Genomic DNA, 18,214 nt, shown 5'->3' with positions numbered 1-18,214 from the left:
TCTTTCATTCCTTACTCCCCTTTCTCGTTTCCTTCCTTCTTCCCTTCCTTTCATCAATATATCCTTCTCTCCCTTTCTTCCTCCTTTTATCCTCCCTTCTTCCCTTCCTTCCATCAATATATCCTTATCTCCCTTCTTCCTCCTTTTATCCTCCCTTCTTCACTCCCTTTTCTCCCTCCTTCCCTTCCATCCTATCTTCAATCATTAAGTAACACCCTCTTCTTCTCCTTCCCTCCATCCCTTCTCCCTCCCTCCCTTTCTCCCTCCCTCCCTTCTCTCCCTCATCGATACTTGAACACGGAGAAACATTACTATATTCTCCCTAAATTACCTCCCATCCTCCTACTCTGTGTTCCTCCCTCTCTCTCCCTTCTTATCTCCCTTTCACCATTCTCATCTCCCTCCCTTGTCAATACTTTAACACGGAAGGACATTATTCCTCCTCCCTTTCCTCTCTTCTCTCCCTGACCTCTCTCCTCTCTTTTTTTCTATCCTCCCTTCTTTCTTCCCTTTCCTACCTTTCCTTATTAGTCTCCCTCTCTCTCCCTTTCTCTGTTTTTCCTTCCATGCCTACTTCCTTTACTAATCTCTCCCTTCCCTCCCTTCTTTTTTCCTCTCATCCTCTTCCTACCTTCCTCCCTTCTTCCTTCTTCCCTCCTTCGCCCTCCTCTCCTCGACACTTACGTAAATAACCAGTAACAAGCAGAAGGAGGAGGAGGAGGAGGAAGAGGAGGAGGAGGAGAGGAGGAGGAGGAGGCAGAAGTAGAGTTAAGAAGATAAAGAGAGGAGGAGGAGGACTTTTCTGACCGTCTTTATCGTGAACATCGTCTGGGAAGGGGCTGAAGGGGCTGGCGAAGGGGCTAACGAGGGCAAAGGTTAAGGACTTCTGACTGGTGTCCTTCCCTTCCTCCTCCTTATGTCCTCCTTCACTTCCGTCCGTAGTATCACATAAATATTTCTTTTTTTTTTTTACTTGGAGGAGGAGGAGGAGGAGGAGGAGGAGGAGGAGGAGGAGGAGGAAAGGACGAAAGAAAAGAAATAATCAGAGAGAGAGAGAGAGAGAGAGAGAGAGCACACTTTTCCCCACGTTCGTTTTCCTCACTCCTTCAGTTTTCACGTTCCCGCCTCGCCAGTGTGTCACAGCCGTCCCTGTTGGCTCCAGTACACTCTATGCATTCTCCTTCCTGCTTCTCCTCTCATTCCTTTCGCTCTCATCAGTGTTTTCATACCTGGCGATTTTCCTTTCTTTGGCAACTCAGTTTTCTACTTCTCCATGTTTTTGTTTTATTTTATCTCTGCGCCTATATTCAATCTTTGCTCTCCTAGGTGCTTTCCTCACTCCCGCTGCCTTCCTATTTTTAGCAACTGTATTTTCTGCCTCCTCGTCCACACCTGCTCAAAAGTACTAAAATTTTTCATCTTCTTTAGTCATGTCTAGCTCCTCCCGTACCCATGCCAACAACACCTACGTCTGTCCACACCCACACCCAAGCCAGCACAGGGAACAGCTATGTAGTTGGAGGCGAGGAAAAGACAGTGTTTGGAAGGGTAAAGTGAAATCTATGTAGGGAAGATATCTGTTAGAGGTGGGCAGGAGAATAAGACGGCGCAGGTTACTTTGCGGTGGCAAGGTAGGACACTATATGGTAGGATAGGACATGTGAGGGAAGGAAGATGAAGAGTAATTTATCTTAGCTGTAGTTTATTCTAACGAGGAGTTTCTTTCTTGACCGCCTGAATGCCTCTTTGGCTCTCATTGAGGTTGTCTGTCAGTCACCCGTGCTCTTGTGCTGCATGTTTCTATAGTATTTGCCTTAGTTCACGTCTTACAAGAGAGGGACTATTTTGGTGGACACTATGTTATTCACAAAATATTAATATAATTTCAAGAACACAAATTCTCAGGAAATCTCCCGCCACAGGGTTGAGACTTGGCGGAAAGATTTTCACTAGATTCTCACAAACTTTTCAAGCCTACAAGACGGATCAACTCTACGGACGCAGCCTGCCGCGTTTACATTACCCGGCAGCTCCCTTGATGGACGAAAAGAACACTGCGCGGCGTCAACACGTAACGTAGCCCATGCTCATATATTTATTTTCGCTTAAGTCGCTCCCTCAGTCTCTCTATATGGTGCGAAATGGCTTATAGTAGTACTGATTCAATAACTCGCAATTGGCAACGGTTGGTATGAGAGGTAGCACATTTCGTAGTTGTTGTTCCACTTCTTTCGCCATAATACCCCAAGGCGCCAGAGGAACACTTCGCTCGAACACAATATAAGTAAGGCAGGGCAGGGCAGGGCAAGGTTAGATTGTGTTATGTTGACAACAAAAACTCGCATTAGAAATTTTAAAAAATCTCGACTGGCTTAAAATAATGAAATGATTTGTGGTTACATTTGAAAAGCTAATGATTATATATATGCTTTCAATAATATATGCATTAACTCAAAATTATAGTATATTCTGTTTAAATTATCAAGACAAATAATCCTCCCCCTCCCTCACATTCTCGAGAACATATAATTTGCTGGTCCAAAGGGAGCCACGCCTTCCCTCTGGCGCGGGCTGGTGCATGCAAGGAGGCACTGATCATCTATAGTCTGTTCACGGAGCCTAGGCGCCTAGGCAGCGTTTGTTACGGCTCCTGTGATTGGCTGCACCCCTCCCTCACTCACATGCCATTCATGTCCGCCGTGACGCTACACACTTGTATTTTCTTTATTCACGACAGACCACTTTAGTTGGTACCGTTGGACTCAGCAATATTTATCTAAACCGATAAATAAAAACATAAAGGAAATGTGATGAATTTAATTCACAAGACAGCTCCGAAATGTTTATAACACGGTTTACTTATCATCGCTTTTCTCAGCAGTCTTTGAACCAGGGTTGTAATAAATAATTTAATCTCATAGAGCAAAGTCTCCTGAACGCTATGGTGCGATCAGATCACAGATAAAACGTGACATGAGCATAACACAGAACGGTTTCTCAGGATGTGTACAGCGACGACGCATGACTGCCCGCTGCCTGGCCGCCGGTCGGCCGCCGCTTGTGGTGAATAAGGCTATTTTTCGTCTCCTTATTTCTTTCGCTGTATTCATCGTCAACAAACGAAAACCCTATACATTATCAACTACAATAAAAAATACTGATAAACACACACACACACACACACACACACACACACATATATATATATATATATATATATATATATATATATATATATATATATATATATATATATATATATATATATATATATATATATATATATATATATATATATATATATATATATATATATATATATATATATATATATATATATATATATATATATATATATATATATATATATATATATATATATATATATATATATATATATATATATATATATATATATATATATATATATATATATATATATATATATATATGTGTGTTGACGATGAATGCAGCGAAAGAAGTGTTTTTCTTATTCCAATTTACAACTAAGTAATTTATTCTTCGTTCCTTATATTTTCTAGTAATTTTTCTTATTAACATCTATGCTCGTCTTTTTGGTGCTTTTCTTATTGTAATCTATAACTAACTAATCTATTCTACGTTTCTTATTTTTCTATTTACTTCTTTTCATTAATTTCTATGCTTGTCTTTTTGGTGCTGTTCTTATTCCAATATATAACTAACGAATCTATTTTTCTTTCCTTATATTTTCTAGTTATTTCTTTTCATTAACTTGTATGCTTGACTTTTTGGTACTTTTCTTATTCCAATCTACATCTAACTAATCTATCCTTTGTTCCTTTTATTTTCTATCTATTTCTTTTATTAACTTGTATGCTCGTCTTTTTGGTGCTTTTCATATTCCAATTTATAACTAACTAATCTATTCTTCTTTCCATATTTTTCTATTTACTTCTTTTCATTAACTTCTATGCTCGTCTTTTCAGTACTTTCCTTATTCCAATCTATAACTAACTAATTTATCCTTCGTTCCTTTTATTTTCTAGATATTTTTTTATTAACTTGTATGCCCGTCTTTTTGGTGCTATTCATATTCCAATCTATAACTAACTAATCTATTCTTCGTTCCTTATTTTCGAGGCATTTCTTTTATTAACTTCAATGCCTGTCTTTTTTAGTGCTTCTCGTATTCCAATCTATAACTACCTAATCTATTCTTCGTTCCTTATTTTTCTAGTTATTTCTTTTATTAACCTTTGTGCTCGTCTTTTTAGTGCTTTTCTTATTTCAATCAATAACTAACTAATCTATTCTTTCCTTATTTTTTCTAGTTATTTACTTTTATTAACTTCTATGCTCGTCTTTTTGGGTTCTTTTCTTATTCCAATTTATAACTAACTAATCTATTCCTCGTTCTTTATTTTCTAGTTATTTCTTTTCATTTATTTCTATGCCTGTCTTTTTTGGTACTTTTTTATTCCAATTTATAACTAACTAATCAATTTTTCTTGCTCTATATTTTCTAGTTATTTCTTTTTATTAACTTCTATGCTCGTCTTGTTGGTGCTTCTCTTATTCCAATCTATAAATAACTAATCTATTCTTTCCTTATTTTTCCAGATATTTCTTTTTATTAATTCGTATGCTCGTCGTTTGGGTACTTTTCTTATTCCAATCAATAACTACCTAATCTAATCTTTCCTTATTTTTACTAGTTATTTCTTTTCATTAACTTCTATGCTTGTCTTTTTGGGTTCTTTTCTTATTTCAATTTATAACTAACTAATCTATTTTTCTTTCTCTATATTTTCTAGTTATTTCTTTTCATTAACTTCTATGCTTGTCTTTTTTGGTTCTTTTCTTATTCCAGTCTATAACTAACTAATGTATCCTTCGTTCCTTATTTTTCTAGTTATTTTTTTTCATTAATTTGTATGCTTGTCTTTTTTAGTGCTTTTCTTATTCCAATTTATAACTAACTTATCCATTCTTCTTTCCTTATTTTTCTAGTTATTTCTTTTTATTAAGTTCTATGCTCTTCTTTTTTTTTTTGGTACTATTCTTATTCCAATCTATAACTAACTAATCTATTTTTCTTTCCTTATATTTTTCTAGTTATTTCTTTTTATTAACTTCTATGCTTGTCTTTTTGGTGCTTCTCTTATTCCAATCTATTCTTTCCTCATTTTTCGAGATATTTCTTTTTATTAATTCGTATGCTCGTCTTTTGGGTACTTTTCTTATTCCAATCCATAACTAACTAATCTATTCTTTTCTTATAATTTCTAGTTATTTCTTTTCATTAACTGCTATACTCGTCTTTTTGTGTTCTTTTCTTCTTCCAATTTATAACTAATATACTCCTTGTTCCTTATATTTTCTAGCTATTTCTTTTTATTAACTTATATGCTTGTCTTTTTTGGTGCTTTTTTTATTCCAATTTATAACTAACTAATCTATTCTTCTTTCCATATTTTTCTATTTACTTCTTTTCATAAACCTCCATGCTCGTTTTTTTTAGTACTCTCCTTATTCCAATCTATAACTAACTAATCTATTCTTCGTTTTTTATTAACTTATATGCTTGTCTTTTTTGGTGCTTTTTTTATTCCAATTTATAACTAACTAATCTATTCTTCTTTCCATATTTTTCTATTTACTTCTTTTCATAAACTTCTATGCTCGTTTTTTTAGTACTCTCCTTATTCCAATCTATAACTAACTAATCTATTCTTCGTTCCTTATTTTTCTAGTTATTTTTTTATTAACCTCTATGCTCGTCTTTCTGGTTCTTTTCTTATTCCAAATTATAAGTAACTAATCTATTTTTCTTTCCTTATTTTTCCAGGTATTTCTTTTTATTAACTTGTGTGCTTGTCTTTTTTGGCGCTTTTCTTATTCCACTCTATAACTAACTAATCTATTCTTCTTTCCATATTTTTCTATTTACTTCTTTTCATTAACTTCTATGCTCGTCTTTTTGGTACTTTTATTTATTCCAGTTTATAACTAACTTAATCTATTCTTCGTTCCTTATTTTTCTTGTTATTTCTTTTATTAACCTCTATGCTCGTCTTTTTAGTGCTTTTCTTATTCCAATCAATAACTAACTAATCTATTCTTTCCCTATTTTTTCTAGTTATTTCTTTTCATTAGCTTCTATGTTTGTCTCCTTGGGTTCTTTTCTTATTCCAATTTATAACTTATTAATCTATTCCTCTTTCCTTATATTTTCTAGCTATTTCTTTTCATTAACTTCTATGCTCGTCTTTTTAGTACCTTCCTTATTCCAATTTATAACTAAGTAATCTATTCCTCGTTCCTTTTATTTTTAGTTATTTATTTCATTAATTTGTATGATCCTCTTTTTGGTTCTTTTTTTATTCCAATCTATAACTAACTAATCTATTCTTTCCTTACTTTTCAAGGTATTTTTTCTCATTAGCTCGTCTTATTGATACTTTTTTTGTTCCAATTTGTAACTAAGTAATTTATTCCTCGTTCCTTATATTTTCTAGTCATTTCTTTTTATTAACTTGTATGCTGTCTTTTTTATGCTTTTCTTATTGCAATCTATAACTAACTAATCTATTCTGCGTTCCTTATTTTTCCAGGTATTTTTTTATAAACATCTATGCCTGTCTTTTAGGTACTTTTCTTATTCCAATTTATAACTAACTAATCTATTTTCTTTCCTTATTTTTTCAAGTATTTCTTTTTATTAACATGTATGCTTGTTTTTTTGGGGGTACTTTTCTTATTCCAATCTATAACTAACTAATCTATTTTTCTTTCCTTATATATTTTAGTGATTTATTTTCGTTAACTTCTGTGCTCGTCTTTTTGGTACTTATCTTATTTCAATCTATTACTAAATAATCTATTCTTTTTTCCTTATATTTTTCTAGTTATTTCTTTTTATTTACTTCTATGCTTGTCTTTTTGGTGCTTTTCTTATTCCAATCTATAACTAACTAATCTATTATTCGTTCCTTATTTTTCTAGTTATTTCTTTTTATTAACTTCTATGCTCGTCTTTTTGGCGCTTTTCTTATTCCAATCTATAATTAACGTATCTATTCTGCGTTCCTTTTTTTCTTCTTATTTCTTTACATTAAATTCTATCCCTCCCTTTTTAGTGCTTTTCTTATTCCTATTTGTAACTAACTAATCTATTCTTTTTTCCTTATATTTCCAGGTATTTCTTTTTATTAACTTCTATGCTCGTCTTTTTTGGTACTTTTCTTATTACAATCTATAAGTAACTAATCTATTTTTCTTTCCTTATATTTTCTAGTTATTTTTTTTTTTATTAAATTGTATGCTTGTCTTTTTTAGTGCTTTTTTTATTCCAGTTTATAACTAACTAATCTCTCCTTCGTTCCTTATTTTTCTAGTTATTTCTTTTCATTAGCTTATATGCTTGTCTTTTCTAGTGCTTTTTTTATTCCAATTTATTGGTAACTAATCTATTCTTCGTTCCTTATTTTCGAGGTATTTCTTTTATTAACGTCTATGATTGTCTTTTTTTGGTTCCTTCCTTATTCCAGTCTATAAATAATTAATCTATTTTTTGCTCCTTATTTTTATCTATTTAATTCTATTCCTTACTTATTTTTCCAGGTATTTCTTTTTATTATTTCTGTGCCTGTTTTTTTTGTACGTTTCTTATTCCATTTTTATTTAACTAATCTATTTATCGTTCCTTGTATTTTCTAGTCATTTCTTTTTATTAACTTGTATGCTTGTCTCTTTGGTGCTGTCCTTATTGCAATATATAACTAACTAATCTATTCTTCCCTTATTTTTCCAGGTATTTCTTTTCATTAACTTCTATGCTTGTCTTTTTGGTAGTTTTCTTATTCCAATTTATAACTAACTAATCTATTCATCGTTCCTTATATTTTCTAGTCATCTCTTTTTATTAACTTGATTTTATGAACTATAAAAAGAAATAGCTAGTAAATATAAGGAATGAGGAATAGATTAGTTAGTTATAAATTGCAATAAGAAAAGAACCCAAAAAGACAAGCATAGAAGGTTATGAAAATCAATACCTAGAAAAATAAGGAATGAATAGATTAGTTAGTTATACATTGGAATAAGAAAAGTACCGAAAAGACAAGCATAGAAGTTAATAAAAAGAAATAACTAGAAAAATATGCAACGAAGGATGGATTATTTAGTTATAGTTTGGAGTAAAAAAAAGAACCAAAAAAGACAAGCATAGAAGTTAATAAAAGAAATAACTAGAAAATATAAGGAACGAAGAATAGATTAGTTAGATTTAAATTGGAATAAGAAAAGCACTAAAAACACGAGCACAGAGGTTAGTAAAAGAAATAACTAGAAAAATAAGGAACGAAGAATAGATTAGTTAGTTATAGATTGGAATAAAGAAAAGTACAAAAAAGACGTGCATAGAAGTTAATGAAAAGAAGTAAATAGAAAAACATGGAAAGAAGAATATATTAGTTAGTTATAAATTGGAATAATAAAAGCACCAAAAAAGACAAGCATACAAGTTAATAAAAAGAGATATCTAGAAAATATAAAGAACGAAGAATAGATTAGTTAGTTATAGACTGGAATAAGAAAAGTACCAAAAAGACAGGCATACAAGTTAATGAAAAGAAATAACTAGAAAAATCAGGGAAGAATAGATTAGCTAGTTTTAGATTGAAATAAGAACAGCACCAAAAAGCACACGTTAATAAAAGAAATAAGAATTAAAATAAGGAACGACGAATAGATTAGTTAGTTATAAATCGGAATAAGAAAAGTACCAAAAAAGACAAGCATAGAAGTTAATCAAAAGAAATAACTAGAAAAATAAGGAAAGAATAGATTAGTTAGTTATGAACTGGAATAAGAAAAGTACCAAAAAACGTGCATACAAGTTAATAAAAAGAAATACCTGGAAAAATAATGGAAGAATAGATTTTTTAATTAAAGATTGGAATAAGAAAAGCACCAAAAAGACGAGCATTGAAGTTAATAAAAAGAAATAAGACGAAAAATAAGGAACGAAGAATAGATTAGTTAGTTATAAATTGGAATAGAAAAGAACCAAAAAGACGAGCATACAAGTTAATAAAAAGAAATAACTAGAAAAATAAGGAACGAAGAATAGTTTACTAATCTATTCTTCGTTCCTTATTTTCGAGGTTTCTTTTTGTTATAACTAACTAATCTTCTTTTATTAATTTTCATATTCTTCGTTATTTCTTTTAATAACTATTTGTTTTATTAACTTGCATGTGTCTGCTTTTTTGGTTCTTTCTTATTGAATTTCCTTTTATTATTTCTATGCTCGTCATATTGGTGCATTTCTTATTCCAATTTATAACTAACTAATCTATCCTTCGTTCCTTATTCTTCCAGGTATTTCTTTTATTTTCTTATTCCAATCTATAACTAACTAATCTATTCTTCGTTCCTTATTTTTCTAGTTATTTCTTTTCATTAACTTCTATGCTTGTCTTTATGGTACTTTTCTTATTCCAATTTATAACTAACTAATATATTTTTTGTTCCTTATTTTCGAGGTATTTCTTTTATTAACTTGTATGCTCGTCTTTTTGGTACTTTTCTTTCTCCAATCTATCACTAACTAATATATTTTTTGCTCCTTATATTTCTATTTATTTGTTTTATTAACTTGTATGCCTGTCTTTTTTTGTTCTTTTCTTATTCAAATTGTTAACTAACTAATCTATTCCATCCTTATTTTTCCATGTATTTCTTTTTATTATTTTATGCTTCACTTTTTGGTGCTTTTCTTACTCCAATTTATAACTAACTAATCTATTCTTCCCTTATTTTTCCAGGTATTTATTTTCATTAACTTCTATGCCTGTCTTTTTGGTGCTGTTTTTATTCCAGTCTAAATTGGAATAAGAAAAGCACTAAAAAAGACAAGCATACAAGTTAATAAAAAGAAATGATTAGAAAATATAGGGAGAGAAGAATAGATTTCTTAGTTATAAATTAGAATAAGAAAAGTACCAGAAAGGCATAGAAATTAATGAAAAGAAAAACCTGGAAAAATTAGGGAAGAATAGATTAGTTAGTTATAGATTGAAATAAGAAAAGTACCAAAAAGACGAGCATATAAGTTAATGAAAAGAAGGAAGTAGAAAAATATGGAAAAAACAGATTAGTTAGTTATAAATTGGAATAAGAAAAGCACTGAAAAAGACAAGCATATAAGTTAATAAAAAGAAATACCTGGAAAAATAAGGAAAGAGAAATAGAGTAATTAGTTATAATTTGGAATAAGAAAAGAACAAAAAAAAAACGAGCGTAGGAGTTAATGAAAAGAAATAAATAGAAAAATATGGAAAGAAGAATAGATTGATTAGTTATAAATTAGAATAAGAAAAGCACCAAAAAAAGACAGGCATACAAGTTAATAAAAAGAAATAGCTAGAAAATATAAGGAACAAGGAATAGATTAATTATAAATTGGAATAAGAAAAGAACACAACAAGACGACCATAGAGGGTAATGAAAAGAAATAGCTAGAAAATATAAGAAAATAATGGATTAGTTAGTTATTGATTGGAATAAGAAAAGAACCCAAAAGATGAACATACGAATTAATAAAAAGAAAACTCTGGAAAAATAAGGAAAGAATAGATTAGTTAGTTATAGATTTGAATAAAAGAAGCACCAAAAAGACAAGCATATAAGTTAATAAAAAGTTATAACTAGAAAATAAAAGGAACGAAGGATAGATTAGTTAGTTATAGATTGGAATAAGAAAAGAACCAAAACAGACAAGCATACAAGTTAATAAAAAGGAAATTAGAAGAAAAATAAGGAACGCACAATAGATTAGTTAGTTATAGATTGAAATAAGAAAAGCACAAAAAAGACGGTATAGAAGTTAATAAAAAGAAATACCTGGAAAATATAAGGAACGAAGAATAGATTAGTTAGTTATAGTCTGGAATAAGAAAAGCACCAAAAAGACGAGCATACAAGTTAATAAAAGAAATAACTAGAAAATATAAGGAACGAAGGATAGATTACTTAGTTATAGATTGGAATAAGAAAAGTACCAAAAAAGACGAGCATAGAAGTTAATAAAAAGAAATACCTGGGAAACTAAGGAAAGAATAGATTAGTTAGTTATAAATTGGAATAAGAAAAGCACTTAAAAAGACTGGCATAGAAGTTAATAAAAAGAAATAAGAAGAAAAATAAGGAACGCAGAATAGATTAGTTAGTTATAGATTAGAATAAGAAAAGCACAAAAAAGACAAGCATACAAGTTAATGAAAAGAAATACCTGGAAAAATAAGGAACGAGGAATAGATTAGTTAGTAATAAATTACAATAAGAAAAGTACCAAAAAGACAGGCATAGAAGTTAATAAAAAGAAATAAAAAGAAAAATTATGGGACGTAGAATAGATTAGAATATGAAAAAAACAAAAAGACAAGCATAAAAGTTTATAAAAAAAAATAACTAGAAAATATAAGGAAAGAAAAATAGATTAGTTAATTATAAATTGGAATAAGAAAAGTACCAAAAAAACGACCATAGAAGTTAATAAAAAGAAATAAGAAGAAAAATAAGGAATGAAGAATAGATTAGTTAGTTATAGATTAGAATAAGAAAAGAACCAAAAAGACAAGCATAGAAGTTAATAAAAAGAAATATAAAGAAAATAAGGAAAGAATAGAATAGTTAGTTATAGATTGAATAAGAAAAGAACCAAAAAGACAAGTATAGATAATAAAGAAGTAAATAGAAAATAAGGAACGAAGAATAGATTAGTTAGTTATAGATTGGAATAAGAAAAGCACAAAAAAGATGAGCATACAAGTTAATAAAAGAGATAACTAGAAAATAAAAGGAACGAAGGATAGATTAGTTAGTCATAGATTGGAATAAGAAAAGCACCAAAAAGACAAGCATACAAGTTAATAAAAAGAAATGACTAAGAAATATAAAGAACGAAAAATAGATTAGTTAGTTATAGATTGGAATAAGAAAAGTACCAAAAAGACGAGCATAGAAGTTAATAAAAAGAAATAACTAGAAAAATAAGGAAAAAAGTATAGATTAGTTAGTTATAAATTGGAATAAGAAAAGCACAAAAAAGACAAGCATACAAGTTAATGAAAAGAAATACCTGGAAAAATAAAGAACGAAGAATACATTAGTTAGTTATAAATTGAAATAAGAAAAGCACTAAAAAAGACAGGCATAGAAATTAATAAAAAGAAATAAAAAAATAAGGAACGCAGAATACATTAGTTAGTTATAAATTGAAATAAGAAAAGTACCCAAAAGGCGACCATAGAATTAATGAAAAGAAATACCTGGAAAAATAAGGGAAGAATAGATTAGTTAGTTATAAATTGGAATAAGAACAGAACCAAAAAGACAAGCATAGAATTAATAAAAAGAAATGACTAGAAAATATGAGGAACGAAGAATAGATTAGTTAGTTATAAATTGGAATAAGAAAAGTACCAAAAAGACAGGCATAGAAATTAATGAAAAGAAATACCTGGAAAAATAAGGAATGAAGAATAGATTAGTTAGATATAAATTGGAATAAGAAAAGCACCAAAAAAGACAAGCATACAAGTTAATAAAAAGAAATAGATAGAAAATATAAGGAACTAGGAATAGATCAGTTAGTTATAAATTGGAATAAGAAAAAAACCCAAAAAAACAACCGAGCATAGAAGTTAATAAAAAGAAATAACTAGAAAATATAAGGAAAGAATAGATTAGTTAGTTATTGATTGGAATAAAAAAAGTACCCAAAAGACGAGCCTACGTATTAATAAAAAGAAATATCTGGGAAAAACAGGAAAGAATAGATTAGTTATTTATAGATTGGAATAAGAGAAGCACCAAAAAGACAAGCATACAAGTTAATAAAAAGAAATAACTAGAAAAATATAAGGAAAGAAAAATAGATTAGTTAGTTATAGATTGGAATAAGGAAAGTACTGAAAAGACGATCATAGAAGTTAATGAAAAGAAATATAAAAATATGGAAAGAATAATAGATTAGTTATTTATAAATTGGAATAATAAAAGCACCAAAAAGACAAGCATACAAGTTAATAAAAAAGAAATAACTAGAAAAAAAAGGAACAAGAATAGATTAGTTAGTTTATAGATTGGCATAAGAAAAGTAGCAAACAGACAAGCATACAAGTTAATAAAAAGAAATAACTAGAAAAATATAAGGAAAGAAAAATAGATTAGTTAGTTATAGATTGGAATAAGGAAAGTACTGAAAAGACGATCATAGAAGTTAATGAAAAGAAGTAAATAGAAAAATATGGAAAGAAGAATATATTAGTTATTTATAAATTGGAATAAGAAAAGCACCAAAAGGCGAGCATACAAGTTAATAAGAGAAATAACTAGAAAATAAAAGGAACAAAAGATAGATTAGTTAGTTTTAGATTGGAATAAGAAAAGTAGCAAAAAGACAAGCATACAAGTTAATGAAAAGAAATAACTAGAAAATATAAGGCAAGAAAAATAGATTAGTTAGTTACAGATTGGAATAAGAACAGCACCAAAAAGACAAGCACAGAAGTTAATGAAAATAAGTAAATAGAAAAATAAGGAACGAATAATAGATTAGTTAGTTATAGATTGGAATAAGAAAAGCACAAAAAGACAAGCATACAAGTTGATAAAAAGAAATACCGGGAAAATATAAGGAACGAATAATAGATTAGTTAGTTATAGATTGTAATAAGAAAAGCACAAAAAAAGACAAGCATACAAGTTTATAAAAAGAAATACCTGGAAAATATAAGGAATAGATTAGTTAGTTGTAAATTGGAATAAGAAAAACACTTCTTTCGCTGCATTCATCGTCAACAAACGAAAACCCTTATGCATTATCCCAACTACAATAAAAAAAATTACTGATGAGTGCCCGAAACACACACACACACACCATAGCACCATAGGGTTCAGGAGACTTTGCTCTATGAGATGAAATTATTTATTTCAACCCTGGTTCAAAGACTGCTGAGAAAAGCGATGATAAGTAAACCGTGTTATAAACATTTCGGAGCTGTCTTGTGACTTCAACTCATCACATTTCCTTTGTTTTATTTTATCGAGTTTAGATAAATATAACTGAGTTGCGCAATTACTGCTGAGTCCAACGGTACCAACTAAAGTGGTCTGTCGTGAATAAGAGACGAGCTATGACGAAGAAAATACAAGTGTGTAGCGTCACGGCGGACATGAATGACATGTGAGTGAGGGAGGGGTGCAGCCAATCACAGGAGCCGTAACAAACGCTGCCTAGGCGCCAGACGAACAGGCTCCGTGAACACACTATAGTACTGGTAATTACTGCTGAGCTGGGATGGGAGGGGCTTACTTTTTCCGTTAATTTGAGTAGGGGGGATTTCACGTCTGGAAATTTACAATAATAACAACAAAATTACGACAACAACTTTTTTTTCAACTACTAATACCAATACTGCTGCTGCTTCTACTACTAATGATAATAATGATGATGATGATAATAATAATAATAATAATAGTAATAATAATAATAATAATAATACAGCAATAAGAAAAATAACAACTACTACAAATACAACAGTTACACCAACAGAAAATAACAAAAAAATAAGACAACCACATTAAGAACAACTACAACAACAACAACAACAACAACAACAACAACAACAATCACTATATACTACTACTACTACTGCTACCATTACCACCTTGCCCTCCACCACCATCACCACCACCACCAACACCACCACCACCACCAACAACAACAACAACACTACCACCACCACCACCACACACACTGACAACAAATTTTGGACCCATGCATAACAATTTCTCCTCGCCGGGCAGCGCTCATTTACACTCTCCCTTGCACTCCCTCCCTCTCTCCCTACCCCTCTCTCCTTCACACTCCCTCTGTTCCTCTCCCTGTCTCCCTCTCTCCCTTTCCCCTCCCTGTACTTCTCTCCCCTTCCCTCTTCCTCTCTCACCTTCCCTCTCTCTCTCTCTGACCTTCCCTCTCCCTCTCTCTCCTCTCCTTCTCCGTCTCTTTCCATTTCTATCCTTCCCTCCCTCCCCTTACCTCTCCCTTCTCTCCCCATCCGTACCCTCTCTCCCCTCTCCCCTTCCTCTCTCACCCAGGCCTTCTCACTCTCTCACCTGCCCCCTCCCTCCCTCTCTCCCCCTCCCTCTCCCCTTTACCTGCCCCAATTCAATTATAAGGCCGAAAAATACGGTGCCGTGAAGGTTGGAAGCGCCGGGAAAGTTTCGTATTCAGAGATATTTTCATAGTTTTTTTTTTTTCACTCGCTTTCTCTCTCTCTCTTGCTTTCTCTCTCTCTTGCTTTATCTCTCTCTCTCTCTCTCTCTCTCTCTCTCTCTCTCTCTCTCTCTCTCTCTCTCTCTCATTTTCTTTATTTTTACCCCCTCATTTTTTTATCTCTTTATTTTCAGTCATCTTTACTAATTCTTCTTTATCTGTTCTTCTCATTCGCTTACTGTTACTCTTTTATCAATTTTCTCCTCTCTTCCCTTTTGCTGTCTTTATTTCTTCTTTCTCCTCTTCTTTGCTATGTTTATTTTCCCTGCTTATTCTTCCCTCTTTATTTTTCATTGTCCTCTTATCCTTTTGATCTGCCTGTCTTTATTTTTTCCTCCACTTTTCCCTCTTTTTCTTTATTTTCTTATTCCTGATTCGCTTTTTTCTCTCACTGCTCTTCCCCGACTTTCCCTTCCCTCGTCTCTTTCATCCTCATTTTATATCTATTATCACATTATCTTCCTCTTCCTCTCCCTTCTTTATCATACTTCCCTTCCTCTTTCCTTTTTTATCCTCCCATTCTCTCCTAATCTCTCCATATCTCTTGTTATCTCCACTTATCCCCCTTTTTCTCTCTTCCTATCATCATTTATCACTCTGTTTATCATGTCTTTCCTCTTACGCTAATATAATCTGTTTTCTTTTTTATTTCTTCCTTTCTTCTCTCCTTTTCTTTCCTTCCCTTTCCGTTCCTTTCCTTTTCTTTAATCAACTTTTTTTCCCTTTCCTTATTTGTCTTTTCCTTTCCTTTCCTTTCGTTTCCCTTCCCTTCCTCTCTTCTTTTTTTTCCTCTCTTTCTTTCTCCTTTCCTCTTTATTCCATTCTCATCCTTTCTTTTCCCTTTTCTCTCCTTTCTTATTTTTTCTCTCTTTTTGCTCCTTCTCCTATTCACTCGTCACTTCTCTCTCTCTCTCTCTCTCTCTCTCTCTCTCTCTCTCTCTCTCTCTCTCTCTCTCTCTCTCTCTCTCTCTCTCTCTCTCTCTCTCTCTCTCTCTCTCTCTTCCCGTTTCGTTCATTCTTCTCTTCTCCTTTCCTCTTTCCTTCTTTATTTTGCCCCTTCTCTTCTATTCTTTTTTCTTCTTCCTTTTATCCTCTCCTCTTTCCTCTCTTCTCCTCTCCTCTCATCTTCCTCTCCTCTCCCATTCTCTCCAATTCTCTCTCCTTTCCTTCCTCCTGCATTCCTCTCCCCTGCCAGCCGCCGCCAGCCCCGCGTGACATGTTTCAACACGTTTCCGTACCTTCATACCATTTTGTTTCCCTCATGAAATTGGAACTCGCTCTCTCAGGGGTGGGGGTTGGGGGGGGGGGAAATAGTGTTATAGGCATCTCTCTCTCTCTCTCTCTCTCTCTCTCTCTCTCTCTCTCTCTCTCTCTCTCTCTCTCTCTCTCTCTCTCTCTCTCTCTCTCTCTATCTTTCTCTCTCTCTCTCTCTCTCTCTCTCTCTCTCTCTCTCTCTCTCTCCGTTTATATTTCCTCCTCCTCCTCCTCCTCCTCCTCCTTTTACTGGTAGTGTCTGTTTCTTTTTCTTGTTTGTATTTCTCTGTTTTGCCTCCGTTTTCTTTCTCTCTGTTCGAACTCTGAAGTATTTTTATTAACACTCTCTTCTTCCTTACTCCTGAAGCCAAAATAACACCTCTCATATCCCTCCTCTGGGCCCTCTTCTTCCTCCCTCTTGTTCTCCTCTTCCTCTTTCTCCTCCTCTTTTTCCTCCTCCTCCCGCTGTTTATCCTCCTCCTCCAAAAGCCTATCTTCCACTCCTTTGTCATCTCATCTCTTGGACAATTTTTATTCAACCTAGTTTACCAGGACCACCACCACCACCAACAACAACAACAACAACATCACCTTTTTATCTTCCTGTTTATATTCTTTTGCATGACTTACTTTCTCCTCCTCCTCCTCCTCCTCCTCTTCCTTTTCTTCCTCCCCCTCCTTCTCCTCACCCTAATTATCTTCCTCTTCCTCCTCCTTCTCCATCTTTGAATCTGCTTTCTTTTTATCTCCTCCGCCTCCTCCTCCTCTTCTTTCCTTTTTCCCTTCCTCCTCCTCCTCTTCTTTCCTTTTTCCCTTCCTCCTCCTCCTCTTCTAGCACCTCATCTACTCACTTTCCTATTCCTGCCGCTCCATTCCACCTCCCCTTTCTCCCATCCCTTCACCACCACCAGCATCACCTTCCTCTCACCTCCACCTCTTCCTCCTCTTCCTCTTCCTTCTCCATCTTTAAATATGCTCGTTTTTTCTCCTCCGCCTCCTCCTCCTCTTCCATCTCCTCCATCTCCATTCTCCTCACTTCCTTTTCCTACCGCTCCATTCCACCCCCATTTCTCCCATCCCTTCACCACCACCAGCATCATCACCAGCATCACCTCCCCCTCATCTCCACCTCTTTCTCTCTACAGACGGTGGTGCGGGAGATGAACCGCCTGGGGCTGCTGGTGGACCTGTCTCACGTGTCCCAGGCCACGATGAGGGAGGCGCTGGAGGTGTCCCGCGCGCCCGTCATCTTCAGCCACTCCTCCGTTTACGCCATCTGCAGGAACCCTAGAAACGTACCCGATGACATCCTGCAACGTGTGGTGAGTGGGGAGGGGTGAAGGATTGGTGAAGGGGAGGATTTTTCTGGGGGGGGAGGGATGAAGGGGGAAGGATTTTGGAGGGAGGGGAAGTAGAGGGGTGTTATATGGGTGGTGTTGATGGAGATGGGGTGTTGGAGAGAAGAGGATGGTGTTAGAGAAGAGGAGGAATGGGGGGAGTAGGTTGGGATGGGGATGTTGGGGGTTGGGGAGGGGGGGGGGGGAGGAGAGGAGGTTGATAGAGGAGGTGGGTGGGGTGGTGGGGGTGAGGGGGTATGGGTGATGGGTGGAAGGGGAGGATGTTAGGAGATAG

At 33.3% G+C, this 18,214-nt stretch overlaps 1 protein-coding gene across 3 annotated transcripts in view; it reads left to right on the top strand.

The window, feature by feature from the left end:
• Positions 1 to 18,214, top strand: part of LOC126986591 (dipeptidase 1-like) — a 337,773-nt gene that overhangs the window by 268,982 nt on the left and 50,577 nt on the right. For all 3 annotated transcript variants that reach the window (XR_007739832.1, XM_050842852.1, XM_050842853.1), the window contains exon 11: positions 17,728 to 17,904. Coding sequence is in view for 2 of the 3 variants with exons in the window: in XM_050842852.1 (XP_050698809.1) it covers positions 17,728 to 17,904 (177 nt within the window). In the remaining variant the exon portion in view is untranslated. The remainder of the gene's footprint in view (positions 1 to 17,727; positions 17,905 to 18,214) is intronic.

Source organism: Eriocheir sinensis, chromosome 62 (assembly GCF_024679095.1).
Source record: "Eriocheir sinensis breed Jianghai 21 chromosome 62, ASM2467909v1, whole genome shotgun sequence".
In the NCBI taxonomy this organism is placed as follows: domain Eukaryota; kingdom Metazoa; phylum Arthropoda; class Malacostraca; order Decapoda; family Varunidae; genus Eriocheir; species Eriocheir sinensis.
The sequence above is the reverse complement of the archived record's forward strand: the minus strand, read 5'-3'. Positions and strand labels throughout refer to the sequence as shown.